The 17862-nt window shown below is 40.6% G+C and overlaps 1 protein-coding gene across 3 annotated transcripts in view; it reads left to right on the top strand.

Annotated features, from left to right (window-relative positions):
* heatr5a (HEAT repeat containing 5a) overlaps positions 1 to 17862 on the top strand; it is a 157686-nt gene that overhangs the window by 128358 nt on the left and 11466 nt on the right. For all 3 annotated transcript variants that reach the window (XM_039742071.1, XM_039742072.1, XM_039742070.1), the window contains 7 exons: positions 3411 to 3479; positions 4734 to 4913; positions 5002 to 5227; positions 8450 to 8689; positions 11089 to 11216; positions 15993 to 16140; positions 16714 to 16986. In XM_039742071.1, coding sequence (XP_039598005.1) covers positions 3411 to 3479; positions 4734 to 4913; positions 5002 to 5227; positions 8450 to 8689; positions 11089 to 11216; positions 15993 to 16140; positions 16714 to 16986 — 1264 coding nt within the window. The remainder of the gene's footprint in view (positions 1 to 3410; positions 3480 to 4733; positions 4914 to 5001; positions 5228 to 8449; positions 8690 to 11088; positions 11217 to 15992; positions 16141 to 16713; positions 16987 to 17862) is intronic.

The raw sequence follows: 17862 nt of genomic DNA, 5'->3' as shown, positions 1-17862 counted from the left end.
AAATTCTTGTTGTTTTTGGTTCCCCCCTCTTTCTCAGGTTATCTGATTGGATACACTTTATTTAAGTTGCATCGCTTTTAGAACTGGCACGATTGTAATATGCGCTGCCCTCCTAGAGTGGCAGCAAAGGAAAAAGAAAAAAAATAACCCGGGGCACAAGTGACCAACACTACTTTGCTACTACGCCACCCTAAGTACAGAGACCCCAGTGGTTAAGTTAAAAATGATTATTGGACGAAGATACACAGACGTACTGTAACAAAAAACCCTTGTATACATAATATCGCACTGCAGCACTTCCCACCCATCACAAATCACGGTACCAAACATTTTAAGCACATATGCTACTAATATAGAAATTTGAGCAAAAATAATAACATATTCGTAGTCCTTTTAAATATTCTCTTTACGGAATGACTATCTCAGTCTGCAGTGGGGATTGAGACGCCAAAACGTACAGATCAACAGTTCCTTGTGCTGGCCCGTCAGGTCCTCTCCCGAATACCTTCACAAGAAAGTCAAAATAATTCGTCTTGAACTGAACCCGGGTTCACCTGACGTTTTCCAGGTGGTGTCAATCCTTTCCCTCTTGCCATTTCCTGTGATGGTGTCCACTTCTCTCTTGGCTCTGCGCTTCTCCTCTCTGTTTTTCCCGCCACCCATTTGCATACTGTTGGCTCCTCCCCCTACAGTCTGTTGGCCCTTCAAGCCTGGTGCTCCCCTCAAAGTGTACAATTGGCCGGCCTTACAAATGCAGCCATTTCACTAATAACAGGATTGGGGAAAGGTACAGACTCAGAGAGAGACACACATTTTCCAGACAACCATTACAGAGTGAATACCCTAAATCAGGGGTGTCCAACTCCATTCCTGTTGGGCCACAGTGGCTGCAGGTTTTCATTTTAACCATCTTCATTAGTGAGCCGTTATTCCTGCTGATTATCTTATTCTGTCTTCGTTTTAATTGACCTGACTAAGACCCCTTAGTTGTTTCTTTTTCCTTAATGAACAGCCAAATAATAATGAGACACAAAACAAGCCACCATGTGACCAGATAACCTGAAAATAAAGAGAGGTGAAGGTCTTGGTCATGTTGGTCTGCTCAGGTCACCAAAACATCTTGATGGTGGTCTTAGAAAAAGCAGAAAATCAACAGTCTGCTCTGGCAAAATGAGAGCAGCAACAAGTCTGGATATTCAATAACAGCTTTAATTAGCAGCAGGACTTGGCTTCTCATTAAGGAACTGGTTGGAGTGAAATTGGTTGGAGTTTAAAGACCCAGTTTAGCTGGTCATCTGTTGGCTTGTTTCACATCACATTTCTGTTTGACTGGCATTTAATGAAGTAACAAATCAATTCAGAGGACTGAATCCTTAAAAACAGGGCTATTAAAATAAAGGGAAAAGGAGTGAATCGGCAGTGAAAACTGGTCACTGATTAGGAAAAGGGTCAGAATGAAAACCTGCAGCCACTGCGGCCCTCCAGGACTGGAGTTGGACACCCCTGCCCTAAATGATAGCAGTATTTATTTATAGGTTTCCACCACTTTGAAAGCTAATCCTTTTATATAAAACACAAAATATACAATCAAAATTGTATTACCATAATTGCGTAATCGTCATTAAGTGTCCCCTAGTCTTTAAAACATTCATTTTTGCCAACATATTTGAAAATTGACAGAATTAGTTTAATTAAAACACATCATCACAAGAAACAATAGCATGACACTTTCATTAATCACGGTTTGAAAAGGCTTCTGATGCTTTATCACTTCAAATTTCACCTTCATGGGAATGACCTGTCAACCTTTCCTAGAGAGACTTATAAGCAACATGCGTGAGATTTGCCTGATCCGTAGCATGAGATCACATTATCATCTGTGACAATCCCTGAAACTGACATTGGGCATTCCAAACATTCAGCAGGTTGCAATGAGGTGAACTTGGAGTAGCAGCAAAGAAAATCGACTGTTGGTGCCAGAAGTGCACGCTTAAATATCATCTGCGACTGATCATTGTGGGTGGAACACCCTAGTAAATCATTTTTTTTTGTAAAGTGGTTAACTGTCATTTGGGTGAAACCTGTGCATTCACTAACATAACAGTGTAAGAAAAGCAGAGGCCTGGTAATGACTGACTCACTGTTGTCACACACTTGAATGGCAGAGCCCGGTGACTTTCGTGTTCTTTGTAACTGGAGAAAGTAAATAAAGAAAATGCTATGCTGTGGTTACAGGGCAGAACCCCTTACCTGTTAACACGGGAAGTGAAGCAGACATCTCGCGTGGATTGAGACTTTGCACTCCTGTACTCATTTATGAGCCTTGGCAGAAGCAGACTACTTCATCTGGGATCAGTTGTTTTTTTATCCTTTCCTGAACAGTCCATACAGAGCTACAGTAGATCTGCTAGTAAAGGATCAAAAATGACATCATCTTCATAATCCGTGTCGTTGAAATGGTCTAAAACAGGGGTGGGCAGTGTCAGTCCTGGAGAGCCGCAGTGGCTACAGGTTTTCATTCCAACCCAGTTGCTTAATTAGAAACCAATTCTTGCCAATGAGGTGCAAAGCGATTTAAGGTGGGACGGATCTGCAAGTTTTTTCGTAGGCTCTGGTAATTCTAGTGTTAAGATGTATGTCATTTAACTGATGTCATGTACGGGTTACGACTCAGCTCCGTTTCTACAACAGTGATGTAATCTGAAGTCGAAACACACCCTAGACTAAGTCACTTACCTATCCTAACACATTTGTAAAATCATGATCTAGAACATAAAAACACAACTAAGCCACAGAAAAAAAGAAAAGGACATAAATATAGTGTAGTAACAGAAAAAATGACAAAAGGAATATGTAAAAAAAAAAAAAAATTCTTACCTTTATTCCTTCTGATCTCTTAACAATGTCTGATTTCACTTCCATCGTGATGGCTTTCCTCTTCTTCGAAGCACCTCCATCTGAAGACTCTGTCATTCGTTTAGGAGCAATGATAAAGGCCAGAAAGTCGCCAAACAAAGCAACACACACGGAGCAGTTGTGCTGCGTGCTGCCAAACTAGTAGTCTGTAAGTACGACGCGAACGCCATAAGCCGAAACACTCACGTCTCCGTTTTTGTACATTTTTATGGAAGTGAGCATTATAAACTCGAAACGTCATATGTCGGGACGTCGTAACGCGAGGACCCCCTGTATGTGATTTGTATGGGATGTTGTGTTCTGTTAGAAGCAGCACCAGAGTTACTTACGTATTGGTGAATAGAAGTGATTCTGTTTGGCGGTTGGATTCAAAATTAGCAGAAACTACATGATTGCCCTCACTGCCCACCTGCTAATCAATTTGTAACAGTGGACCCTGCCACCAGTAAACTATTTCTTTTTTTTTTTTTTTTTTTTTTACCTGAATTCTGCAGGTTGGGGCTGCTTTACGTCCAGCGTTTACACCCGACACGCCGCCAGATGTCACAGCAAAAGCGTGTGAGGTAAGAAAATTGTGTGTGCGTTCTAGCTGTTTTGGTAGGTGGCTCAGGTAACTTGGTCAGCAGAGGTCTTTTATCCTGTAACCTTTAGCTAAGTATGCATTTCAAATCCACCGAACTGTGACTGGCTAAAACTCGTGTGTACCCTATTGCCACCTCTTTCAATGGAACTGTACCGAGCAACATCATGGATGATAAGATTATAAACAGTTGTATTTGTATCTGGAGGTGCATACAAGAGCACAGTAATCCCTGGTGGTCCCTTGCTGAGTTGAGGGGCACAGGATGCAAAAATCTGCAAATACATTTTGGACACATGATCAGTTCTAGGTTTACTGCATTAAATAAGATGTGAGAAACGTGAGATTGAATGATCTCTGGGCAATCAAATCAAATCATGGCTGCCAAGACAAAGATGTGTGGCATCCCCCAGACAAAGTACATAATTTAGTGAAGTGTAACTTATTATAATAAAGTTGTGTGTGTATTTATGGACGTAAGCAACAGAAATGCTTAATATTACAGATGCAAAAGAAATCCAACAAAACCCTCAGGACACACAGTCCAGTTTCACAGATGCAGGTGATGATGATAATGGTGTAGTTATGAAATTGAATCCCCTGTGAGCCGCCTCCTGAAACTTGTGTTTTGTCCTACCAGGATGCCAATTTATGTGAGGATGTGTACAAATTTGGATGTTTTCCAACCCTGATGAAGTCACACAAACAAGCGAGCACAGCACAAGAACATAAATCCAGTAAAAATTATAATCTGATTGTGCAGTGAAGCACTGAAAGAAAAAAACGCCTCCGATTGCGATTCTGCCAGCTTGTTATGACTCACTTTTAAGACTAGCACCCTCATCTTTCACCCAGCAGCTGCCGAAGCTGCCAAATAGCTCAGTACTTCCGGGGTTGCTGGGATTTGCAGTCCATTTACATAGCAGGGCTATAGCATTGTCTGGTTTTCCAGAGTAAGTTGCAAAATTCATATAATTTCCATTTAAGTATAGATGACACATCTAGGAATTAGAAGCCCATGAATCGTAAAGGCTGACTTTTAAGCAAATGTTTGAAATGATAAATGTAGTGTATGCATAAAATGTATTATTATTATTACTAAATGTATGGAAAGCAGGAAAAATGAGTGCCTATAAAGTGTGTTCTCATATTTTCTGCTCCCTTTTCTTTTGCTGCAGCAGTTATGCCAGTTCTGCGGTTTAACTCCGCACTAAAGTGTACTGCTTGTAACTTGTAGGTTTGCAGTGCCTGGATTGCTAGTGGAGTTGTAAGTGACCTTAGCGACTTGCGGAGAGTACATCAGCTCCTGGTGTCTTCACTAGCTAATGTGCAGAGTGGCAAGGATGTGCAGAATCAGCTGTACAATGAGAGTGCATTCACCATGGAGGCTCTTGCTGTGCTCAAGGCTTGGGCTGAGGTACAGGAGTTGTCTCTTCTTCCTTCTCTTATATATCCACAATGTTTTTTGTGAGGGCTTACATTTCATCTTTTTATTTTTTTTTCAGGTCTACACAGTGGCAGTTAATAGCCAAACATTGATGGAGAGCCCCAAGAAACAACTTCTGAAAGCGTCCAGTGGATCTGAAGAACACAGTAATCAGTCTGTTGACGGTCTGTTTAGCCTGGTGCAAGCAGACATTGCAACTCTTAGTAAGCTCTGGCTGGCAGCCCTCCAGGATTATGCCCTACTTACGCTGCCATCAGAATACAACTTGCAGCTTCCCACAGGGGGTGTGTATAATTTTACGTGTGTATATATATATATATATATATATATATATATATATATATATATATATATATATATATATATATGTATATATATGTATATGTATGTATGTATGTATGTATGTATATGTATGTGTGTATATATGTATGTATATATATATATATATGTATATATATATATATATATATATATATATATATATATATATATATGAGATATATACACACAGGTATATATGAGATATATACATATATATATGCTTCGCAGCGGCTAAGTACTGCCTTAAAGTTTTTATTAAGAAGAAAATTAAACCTTTTTAAACTGAGGAAAATATACCAATAATTATTTGTTAAGGATCTCTTTGTATACCACATTGTGAGTTCGGCCCTCCGGTTGTAATATGACCAAGCTGTGCGCTGAGCTTACTCTTGAGCATGTAACGTACAGTTGGCCATGTGAACAGTAATCTTGTCTCAAATCTCACAGCTTGGATTGCTGCCGTCATAATCAGTTTGAGTTTCATGATTTGTTTCAATTACGACAGTATTTGTAGGACTTGTGTTGAAGTGACATTCAGCATCTGTCAAGCGTTGTAAGCATACAACCGGTTTCATCGATAACTTCGCATCCAGCTTTTGAGAGTTTAAACATTCATAAACATCAAAGTGTCCACTACTGAAATCGTCACCTGTGAATCTAAGATGTTTAAGAGGCATTGGCGGTTGTCCAAAGGTGTAAAATATTTGGCCATTTTGGTACACTTGAAAGCGACAACCGAACAATTCAGCGGCAGCCATCAACTCACATGCAGATCCATAGGTGAAGGGCTTAAGCATTTGACTCTTCTACTGCTCCTGTGTAGTATAATTATCTCCTGTACCATCATCAGTCCACACCTTGAACCTGTCACAGTCATTCAATACATAAGACACAATGTTCATCCGCATATCAAGAGTGAGCCTGATATGGCCGTGCAATATGTAACACAGAGAATGGAAAAGGCAGGTGCCATCTCTGGGCATAGAAACCACTCGTTAATTGACAGTTCTTTGATCGATGGTGATCACCTCGATTTACATGGTAATGGGGGTACGGTTGGAACAATAAAGGAAATGGGTACCTGAACAATGTTAAGTAAGGCTTAAAATACCTACACAATAACTATAATTGTAATAAACGAACAATAAAACAGCGGAGAAGCCGTGGATTAAATAAAAAGGCTGTAGTTATCAGCAGGGAGACGTGAATCCCGTGGCGAAGCAAGGAAGGGAATGAAGAGACTGGAGCGACGGACGGCCTTATATAGGCAGGCAGCCAACAACGTGGGAGGCGTTGGGATGGGGGACCCAACGCCGCCTCACATGGTGACCGAGCTGCAGGCTATGGACTTATATATGTACGTAAGTAGGATTCAGTTAGCGTTGGGAACCCACGTACCAAATTTCTTGAAGATGGGCCCATAAGTAACAAAGACCGTTGGAAAGTTCAATATGGCGTCCGACAGTGGCGTCATACCACCGAAATAAGTACCTACATTGGTTTCGGTTAGCGCAGGGAAGCCGCCTACCAAATTTCGTGAAGTTGGGGCCATGAATAAGAAATTTCAACATGGCGGACGTTGTTGACCGTTATGACTGTTACGCGTAGAATTTCGAAATGAAACCTGCTTAACTTTTGTAAGTAAGCTGTAAGGAATGAGCCTGCCAAATTTCAGCCTTCTACCTACACGGGAAGTTGGAGAATTAGTGACGTTGGAAAGTTCAATATGGCGCTGACAGTGGCGTCATACCACCAAAATAAGTACGTACATTGGTTTTGGTTAGCGCAGGGAAGCCACCTACCAAATTTCGTGAAGATGGGGTCAGCCTTCTACCTACACAGGAAGTTGGAAAATTAGTGATGTTGGAAAGTTCAATATAGCGGCCAACAGTGGCGACATACCATCGAAATAAGTACATACATCGGTTTCGGTTAACGCAGGGAAGCCGCCTACCAAATTTTGTGAAGATGGGGCCATAAATAAGAAAGTTCAGCATGGCGGACGTTGTCAAACGTTATCAACCGTTATGACCGTTACATGTAGAATTTCAAAATGAAACCTGCTTAACTTTTGCAAGTAAGCTGTAAGGAATGAGCCTGCCAAATTTCAGCCTTCTACCTACACGGGAAGTTGGAGAATTAGTGATCAGCGAGTGAGTCAGTGAGGGCTTTGTCTTTTATTAGTATAGATATATAGTGGTAGATTAGCCTCGGTACAGACAGACACGGACACAATGTTCTAAAAACCACACTCTTTATTTATAAAAGTCAACCACACAACACAGTGCCCCCTGCACCAAACACTTTCCTTCCGTCCTTTTCCTTCTGGACGTCTCCTGCCAACTTTCCACCTCTCCTCCCGAGCGTTGCCTTCTTCCTCCCCGACTCGGCTCTCTCACTTGGAGGAGGCGGCCTCTTTATAATCGCCTGGATGTACTCCAGGTGCTCTTTGATGATTTTACGGTGACACTTCCTGGTGTGGCAGAAGTGCCGCATGAGCACCCGGAAGTACTCCGGGTGTCCTTGGAATCTCTTCTGCTAGCACTTCCAGGGGGGAAATGAACACAACTAAAATCTGGCAATGTTCCTGTTACTGTCATCCATATCTGAATGGTCTGAAGTTCAGCTCTGACAAACAACACATTATTATTACATATTTCTACACGTTATTGGAAACTTTGCTCTGATTATTGTGCTCTTTATATATTAATGGGGCTGGAATATACCATAGCACCACTGGGACTGGACCTGGGGGAGGGGGGGAGAGACACACACTTCACAGGTGAACAGGGCCTGTCTGTGGGCTGGGGCTCATTCATGGAAAGAAGCACTTTGAGAATACACCTCTCCTGTGTTCATAAAATTGCTTTCCAGATTACACGTAAACCCGAAAACAGGCAAACTATTCAGCAAGCAAGCTACCGAGACAGATGGCTGAACCAGTGACCTTGACAATCTTTAGGAATTGTCTAGGTGTGGAATTGGGACAGCATAGCTGTTAGCTAAAATAAACCAGTGACTGCTGCTGGACTGAAATGTTCTCCTCATTTGTCAGATGTCTTAATGTTCTAACACGCTTTTCAAAGCAGACATTGAGTTTAATTTAAATTTTATCTTGGAAGATTTTGTCATTTGGTTTACAATATTCAGTCAAGCAAGTGTTCTTTTTGTTTTAATTTTGCCAGGTGGAGCGTTCTATACTGCCGAGACGGTGGAACACGCCAGGCCCCATTACTACAGTTCCTGGACTTCCATTTTGTATGCCACTTCTCTCTGGCTCAATAGCACTGGTTTCATTGTGATAGATGAAGGTCCAGCTAACCTGTCAAGGCCAGTAACGCCAACCTCAATGGGACAGTCTTCATCGCTGGCTATGGTCAAGTCTCCAGAGGATATCAATAGTGACAGATTTCATCTTATTTTAGGTTAGTTTGGGTTTCAGTGCTTTTGATGTACTGTTGTCTAAAATACTGTGACCAGGCTTCTTGCTTGTCCACTTTAATCTGATTTGAAGTTCAAGTAAGTTGTGTTTATATTTGACTAGCCATCCCCCCCGCGGCTTCGTCCACATAGAAGTGAAACAGGATGGTGAGGAGGGCGCTGCCCGGCTCCCCACTCCAGACGTCACGCTTTCCCCTCCCCTCGGCCTGCAGCCTCTGCCTCGGATTAGCGTGAATATATCGCTCCTGCAAGAAAACTATGATTCTTAGCGTGATGAGAGAAGTCGCAAAATCAACCGGAATGTTCAAGCAAATTCTAGAAAAAAGCTGATCTAAATCCATTAAGTAGTTCTCTCATTCGCTAGCTAAGCAGATGTAAGATACGCCCCGAGGGTGGCGTGTGAGTGAGCAGGGCCCTGCCCCTTGGCCCACTGCGTCTCTCTCGGATTTGCGCAAATAAATTGGTACCGCAAGCAAACTGTGATACTTAGTGTGATGAGAGAAGTTGAAAAATCAACCGGAATGTTCAAGCAAATTATAGGAAAAAATCCAATCTAAATCTGTGAAGTAGTTCTGTCATGAAAAGCAGACAGACAGACAGACGTTGGATTCTATATATAGGGTGGTCCAGATCTAATTATGCAATTTTCATAACGCTGTAACTATTAAGTTTATTACATAGAAAATCACCCGAAAAATCGCGGACCATTGAGAAATGTGTGAACTGACAACATGAAGAATCGTCTTCGCGCTAAGCTGGAATCGTCCCCGCATAAATCAAAGTCATCCAGACGATCTGGATCTGCATAATTAGATGTGGACCACCCTGTATAAAGAGATGTGGTTAAGACACTGCACTCTGAAGAAGGCAGAGAGGACACTTTCCAAGACTATGTTGCTGCCACAGGGTTATGACTTAGAAGTTCAGAGTAGTTTTACCAACTGTCACATGTAAACTGTATTTACTTGGGGGACTTTTATATGACATCTTTTTTAGGCGACATTTCAAGTTCAGTGCAATGTCTTAAAAGGATTTTTAATCTGTCTGTGGCCCACTTGTTTAGGATGTGAATTGGACAGGCGTCCCTGTGCTATTTCCCCAAAATCATGTTGCTTGACACCCTTAAGTTGTATTTATCATAAGAAAAGACACAAGAGTGGCACACACAGGGCTGTAGAATAATGGGAGAACTTGCAAAACAATCTATTTTTTACTGGACCTGGATGTTAATTTTATGAAAGAGCCTGTTTTCACCTTACATATGAAAACATTGCAATCACATTATCACTACAGCTGAGCATGTGGTTTCCATTAGTGATTAATGAACTTACGATACCAGACCTATACCCAGTAGTTTTCTGAAGTCTCATTTAAAGTATAAAATATTAAGTGGGGATAAATAAATGATGCCTTTGTCATGTCCTGAAATTCACTTGCTTGTACAGTTTACACATCCCCAAAATTCTTAAGGTTAGGTAGATTTCACAATCTAAGAGGGAATTGTGATTGTGACAGGATTATACAAATATAAAGCCTTGTTTCAAAGGTACAAGAAAATAAGCCAAAGGACAAGCGATTCTATGCCATTACAACTGGATCACTTGTCTCAGATCGCTACAGATAAGCAGACTGCTGACCGAGTGTGCCCTGAGTACCGTTATGAATGGCGACAGTTCATGAAGCAGCCACACCACATGCACTTCAGAACAGAGAATACGCCTGAGGCTGGGCATGTTCAGGCCCAGCCAGTACGTAGATGGGACACCAACCACAAAAATGCTTGGATTGCTGCTGGCAGAGGTGTTGGCACAGCAAGCAGAGGGCACTTACCTACTTACCAACACTTCCATGCAGTGAAGTGGATACTGTCCTGTAGAAATGGTGCCATCCTTCAGATGAGATGTATAGCCAAGGTCCTAACTCTGTGTGGTCAGTGAAGTTTCTGGGGCATCCTTTGTAAAGAGCAGAGTGTATCCCGATGTCCTGCTTAAATTTCTCACCATGGCTTATTATTCTGGCCACCTGTCTGTGAACAGTGCGTCTCTTCTGATCATTTAAGGCCTCTGCCTAAAAGTGTTATCCTTTCCTCTGCAGCATGTGTGTATGCTAAACATAATTTGTCTCACGAGGCACAAAATCAAAGAACTGTTTTTGAATTCTGGTTATCCTGTCCGTTATACCGGAGATACCTGGGAATTCTAATGAAAGATAATGGGATGGTAATGTTTCCTTCCTTTAGTTTTTCTAAAACTTTTCGGGTGCTGATCTCAGTGCTGTGTAGTTCTGCTAATCAAGGACGTGTTGTGTACTACTTTTAAAACCAGTAAACATGTCATTTATGTATTTATTCGTGTATATATTAATACAATACATTTTGTTGTAGGAATCAGTGTTGAGTTCCTTTGCTCCCCACACTCAGATGCTCCCATGGATAGCATAACAACGTGTTTACTTGCACTGCAGTCTTTGCTTGATGTTCCTTGGCCTCGTTCAAAGATTGGAAATGACCAGGTAGTTTATCTAAAAATGGATTTTGTTTCAGTCCCACATGCCATTGCTGTTATGTGTTGTTTTTTTTTAATAATAAATTTAAGTTTGTATTCTCAACTGCATGCACACTTGTTGTTGTCTTTCCAACTTATGTAGGAATGTATGAATTTCATTGTTTTTCCTCCTAACCCTTTACAGGTAATTGGGTTAAGTAAATAATAAATGGGTCAGTCATTTGAATGTTTTTAGTTTACCTCGATTGCTCTGAGGAATGTGTGTGAAATCTTTCCTTGCTGACTAGTCAGGTGTGTGTGTAGAAAGTGAGAGAAACATTTGAATTTATGCAAGGAAATTAAGGTTCCCCTCCTAAAATATTTTTTAAAGGGGGCTTATTTTTCTCCATCTGAACCAATCTTAGGAGTTTTTAGTTTTCCTGTCCTGCGTGTGAGCTGGTCAGCTCATCACATTCAGGAATCAAGAACTCCATCTGCATCCTTAATCTACTGAAACTACAGGGTGAGGCAGAAAGGATGGACGTTTTTTTTACAAAATCACAAAATTGTTAATTTTTTCTTACAAAGAAATTTATTGAAAGATTTGAGTTCATATTGAAATAGCATTTGACAATTTGTAGGGATGGAAATGCAGGTCTAAATGCAAAATACGCCTTACCGAACAATTACTGAGGCTAAGTTTAGAAGAATGCTTTGAGGCAGATCGACTTGGACTGCGCAGCAGGGCTAGTCGTACGCTTTCCACATTTTTAGGGGTATGTGCTGTTTGTGTAGCCCCCGGCGGTCTTTTGTTCATTAGTGTACCTCGTGTACGAAGTGCTTTAACCCAACGTAGGATAGTGTTACAAGCGGGAACAGCTTTATTTCTGTGAATATTGAAATGGCAACAAAACTCACACTGAACTATGGTAATGGATTGGTGGTTCTTGATAAAACAGTTGTACACACAGTTGTATCATCCACGACTCCATGGCTTCAACTAAAAAGAAAATAAAAAAATGCTAAGACTTCGAACCTAACGCCACCTACCGCACATCTGTTACTCCACCTAGTGGTGAGTGCTAGCCATTTCAAACATGTCCGTTTTTTCTGCCTCACCCTGTACTATGGACTGCGCTATCTGTCTTTGTATCTTTTCATTAGATGTAATAACATCAAACTGTCTCTACTTAATGTTTTGCCATGTACACATGCCTAAGTCAAATGCAGATATATACAATGTATATAAAGTTAAACCCCGCAGCACAAACTTAATTCATCCAGGAAAACTGGTTGTGGACAGAGTTGGTTGTGGACTGGGGCAATTTATCCCATAAGAAATAATGGAAATAGAATGAATCCATTCTAAGCCCCCTAGACTCCCAAACACAACCTATTTCATACCCATATTTGAGCTTTTTCTGTATAATAAAATATAGTATTGTTTAAGACTCCCATACCTAACCGATTTAATACCTGTAATTGAGTTTTCTGCATATTCAAATATTCTTTTATGGAGAAACACATGAATAAAGAATAAGTTGTACATTGCAAGAATACGCCTAGCATAGCCTACACAATTGAAATTAAAAAAGAAAATTTACTGTAACAGGACATCCTCTGTCAGCACTCCCTGAAGGATAATGATTCACAGTATGCGCATGTATTGCCCTGTAGCCTTTTCACAGATAATAGTCTCCGATAGGCTGTCACCAGCACACTGTCTTTCAGTTATCCAAAGTAACGATAATCTTTCAACTTCATCAGTTGCTGGTGGTCTGTTTTTAGAGAGTACACGTGTCACACCCTTAGAAACTTTAGCTTTTTTAATTTCCTCTTTGCTTTTCAAAATCGTAGATATTGTAGATTTACTCGTGCCATACGAAGCTGCAAGGTTAGTCACCCATATACCTCTCCGTATTTTTTGATCATTTCTTTCTTTGTTTCTTTTGTTATTGATCGTTGTACCTTCTTTGGTTTTGTGCTTACCTCTCTAGTTCTCTTTGGACCCATTATTATTTAGTAAAAAGCACACAGTAATCACTAAATAACAGTAATATCATGGGCACAGTAAGGAACATTGTTTACAAAGCACTGGGTAACGGTGCACTTAATGTTTTAAGGCTTTGTTTATGACGTGGAATGCATCCATCGGAACCTGTTTACTACTTTGGTCGGGTTTTTGGGCACGAACAACTGGTGGTACATTGGTGCTGTGGGGTTTTACTGTGTTAACTTAGTATCTCTTATATATATTTCTCTTCTGGTTCATACTGCTTCTTCTTCAAAACCAGTCCCCCCACACAGCATTTCTCAATTCCTATTGGTTCATCTTGCTTCCTCTTCAAAACTGGTCGCCCCGACATGCAGCCGACACAGCATTTCTCGATTCCTATTCCTGCTCTTCCAAACCCTTCCCCACGCTGCTTTTCACGATTCCTATTCCTCCTTTGGACCACTGCGTTCCTCGCTCCACTCTCATGACCCCATTGGTGTCACGTCACTGCCCTATATCTAGCCTGACCACGTGACCTTTCACTTTGGCCATGTGTGCGCCTGGGATTCTTTTCCGTAGCCTGCTACAGGAAGGTACTCTCTCAACCACTGGCATTGGCATTGGTTTTGCTCCTTGCTATTTTCGTTATACTGTGACGGTTGTTTCCTAAGACTTTGTTATAAAATGAACAACCGTATCTTCTCTGCCGACGGGTTTTTGTACAACGTCATTTCTATTCCGGGATCCGGCAACTGCCTTTACCTATCAGTGGATTATTTCTTGACACAAACAGTTGGTGAAGGCAATGCACTGTCACAGTAGATTTCGTTACATCACATTGACACAGATTTGGAGACGTTCTTCCTGTTGTTCTTTCCAACGCAAGTCGAGTTATCACAAGAAGTCATGAGTACTATCAATACATGGGAACATCTGGAGTTTATGGTGGTGAAGCTGAAATTCAAGCTCTTTCCGAGATTCTCCATGCTATCATTGTCATTTACTTCAAATACGACCCCAACATCCTGCCTTGCATTACGTTTGCAAAGATTTGCATTATTCAACAACAACCAGTCTTCAGCCACGGTCAGTGGTACGTGGCTTTTTCTAGGGTTAGATCTTTCGACTCATTATCTATCGTCTCCAGCAAAACACCTATTCACAATTGCGTCTTTCAAGAAGTATTTCTTTCTTCTTGATTTCTGAATTCCTTTCTCACCATTTTCCGTTCCTACTCTTGCACCGCCGTATGGTATGGTGGGCGTTGGCTAGTATACATGTAATTTAGATCTGGTTGTGTTCTTCCTATCTTTATGTATGAGGCTTTTAATGAGAAGACAATATGATCCTGTTTCTGATAAGAGCGAAAGTTTGTTTCGCACTTTAGTGTTTACATTTTGTTTAACAATGCCCAGGTTGTTTTTCTATTTCTTACACTTACATCTGTTAGAAATTCTTGTAATATGAATTAATGATAATATCCAAATAACTGTGGTATATGTTTGTTTTTGTTGATTAATCTGTGGAAAGCACCCTGAGTTTGCATGCAAGTGTGTGATAAGGTGCTGTATAAATAAAGTTACTATTATTAAAGGAACGTCAAATATTTGAAAAGCACATCAACACAACGTGTAAAGCTTTCTTGGAGCAGATTTTATTCATAAAGGTTAAAGGAATGTTTAACCCAAAAGTTTTTTTTTAAGATGTTATTTATGTCGGAAGAAAAAAAGTCTCTCCAGTTTTCATGTAGAATGGTGACCAACACTGGACAATCAAACAATATCAAAAATGTCCATGAAAAGATCTTGTGTCACTCGTGTCGCGTAATCTACATGTCATGTCATCCATTGGTACGCTCACAGTGTGTAAAATGCATTCAGTTTTTACTAAAATATTATTAAATTAATAGCTGTAGAAAATAAAAGTAGTCCACAGTCAAGAAGCTTCATCACACAGGTTTGCCCTTTTTTTGTATTGAAGACTGGACTCTTGACCAATGAATATCAATTTTCCGTGCAGTATTCATTTAAGCTTTTTCTCCTCTTTTCTTACTTTGGCTTAATATTGTGCAAAGAATATTTGGGATGTGCAAGTCTGAATTCCCCTTGTATCCTCATTGTAAAGAAGCGATGAAGAAAGGTAATCAGACATTGGGTTACATGTCGTCATGTGTGGAAGTTATACTTAAGTTATAAAACACCTAATTGTGTCCTCACCAGGGCTACCACATGCAATTTTGGTGTTCATATTACAAACAGACATAGCGGCGCTAGAAAATGTCTGGAGGAGAGCCACTGGGCCGATTCTTAGGCTATGGGGTATGAGCTGTGAGGTTCACTGAATGAACTGAAGCAAACAAGGACTGAGAGGTGAAATGATTGAAGAGTTTAAAATTATGGAAAGAATTAGTATAGTTGATCCTAGTTGTTCCCTTAATATAAATGTTTTGACAAGAACATAGTGACACAGTTGGAAACGCAAGGGCAGATTCACACAAATGTCAGAGAGGTTTTCTTCACACAAAGAACCAGACACACGGTATAAATTAGCACGTAGTGTGATGTAAAGCAGGACGCTTGGGACATACAACTCTTGACTTGATGTTAGTTTGAACAGTCTAGATGAATAGAGTTGGAAGGCTTGTTGGGCTGAATGGCCTCTTCTTGTTGAAAATTTTCTAAAGTCCTCAGAAGGCTTGAAGGAAGAACATCAGCATCGACATTTTGTCCAGCTGTCCTGAAAGATGAATGACAACAAACAGACACAAACAGATTTAAAGATAGGAATATTTTCCTTGTACTTTCACAGGTTTTGAGTGTTGAACTGTTGAATGTCCTGCATAGATTAATCGTGACAAGAGAATCTCCAGCCATCCAGCTAGCAGTCTTGGAGTTAGTGAAGCGGATTATCTGTGCTGCACAGGAACATGTAAAGGAGAAACGCAGAAGTGCAGAAGGTGGGTATCTTAAACTCTTCAATTTTCTATACTTTTGTAAATCACAAAAAACTAATAATCATGATATTTGGTAAGAAACATGCATCAGAATTATAGTAAATAAGAGTTCTCAATCTGCAAAAAATGTTAATGTGAATGTCCAAGCCTTAAAATAAAAATATAAACTCCAATTTCTCCTGGCTCCTGACCTTGGACTTTATTTACCATACCTGTAGATTTCGTCTTAACTCTTTATTTACATCAAATGTATTTTTTCCCAAACTATCCTCTATTCATTTCTCACATTTATCCTCTCATTCTGTGCGTTTACCCGAACTTTAATAGCCCAGGTAATCACAGAAAACTGGTTTCTAAAATGCCATCTAAACCCTTATTCTGGTGAGAGAAACCTGATGATTGGTCTCTGAGGAGCTTGGCTAACAGACGTAGACATCTCTGGGAGTAACGGTCAGCTCTCTGTCCCAGGACGGTTTCGAGCCAAATGACACTTTTACTCAAAGAGCCAGGTAGTCTGGATAGTGTAACATTTATACAGTGTGACTAAGCTTACTTTTGTCTATTACTTTTACGCAGTTGATGATGGTGCTGCAGAAAAGGAAACTCTCCCTGAATTTGGAGAAGGCAAAGATACCGGGGGTTTGATCCCTGGGAAATCTCTGGTGTTTGCTGCGTTGGAGCTGTGCCTGTGTATTCTGGTGCGACAGCTGCCTCAGCTAAACCCCAAGTTGGCTGGCAGCCCCATGACCTGTGGAAGTAAGCCCCAGATTCTGAATGACAGTGACTGCAAGCTGATAGCAACTGCTCTGGGCATTCTGTCTGAACTTCCTTCGGTCTGCTCACCTGAAGGTAGGAATGAAAGGTTGGAGGGAAGCTGTAGACGTAATGCATGCAAAAAGTAAGCTCAAAAAGTGCAAATTAGCTTATAGAAATGTTAGTCTTGTCTATTTGTAATTCTCTTTTCCCATTATAATTTTACAATATTTTCTTTAAGATTTCTAAATAGCGTGTCTCTTTTGCGATTACTTTTTAGGAGAGACTGCATGAGCCTTTACCGTTGTAACACTCTTCTTTCTGGGGTCTGTATTATCTCTACTTTCATCTGTCCTGTTTCATTTCTTGGTTACAGCAGCTAAACACTTTCTTTAGTTAGACAACTGTCTTTCACGTCCCTGTTGAGGAATTGTAGCCCACCCTGCTTTGCAGAACTCCTTTCGTTCAGACACATGGGTAGGTCTGCAGGCTGGAACTGCTCATCTCAGCATCTCTGTTGGGTGCAAACCATGGACTTTGACACGGCTATTCCAAAACTTGACGTTTTGTTTCTTCTGAGCCATTCAGTTGTACACTCGCTTTTGTGATTTGGGTCATTATAAACTGAAATTAGGCTTTGGATTCAGATCACCAACAGATGAGCAAATATTCTTCTTGCAAATATTTTGTTAAAGTGCAGAATTCCTCGTTTCTTCAGTAATGGCAAGTATTTCTGGTCATGAGGCAGCAAAGCCTCTCCACACCAGCACACTAGAACCCCATTGTTTTATCGTAGGTAGGATGTGTTCTTACTGTTGAATGACAGAGTAGGCCCTGTGTCATCCAAGGAGCTCTGCGTTTGACTTGTCCACCATCTATTCTTATTTACCTATACGTTTATCAAAGGCATCTACGAGGGCATACCCAAAAATAACTGGAGTTTTTAGGGCGGGAATGTTTTAATAATTTTTA

Source organism: Polypterus senegalus, chromosome 18, assembly GCF_016835505.1.
Source record: "Polypterus senegalus isolate Bchr_013 chromosome 18, ASM1683550v1, whole genome shotgun sequence".
NCBI lineage: Eukaryota > Metazoa > Chordata > Cladistia > Polypteriformes > Polypteridae > Polypterus > Polypterus senegalus.
The sequence above is the reverse complement of the archived record's forward strand: the minus strand, read 5'-3'. Positions and strand labels throughout refer to the sequence as shown.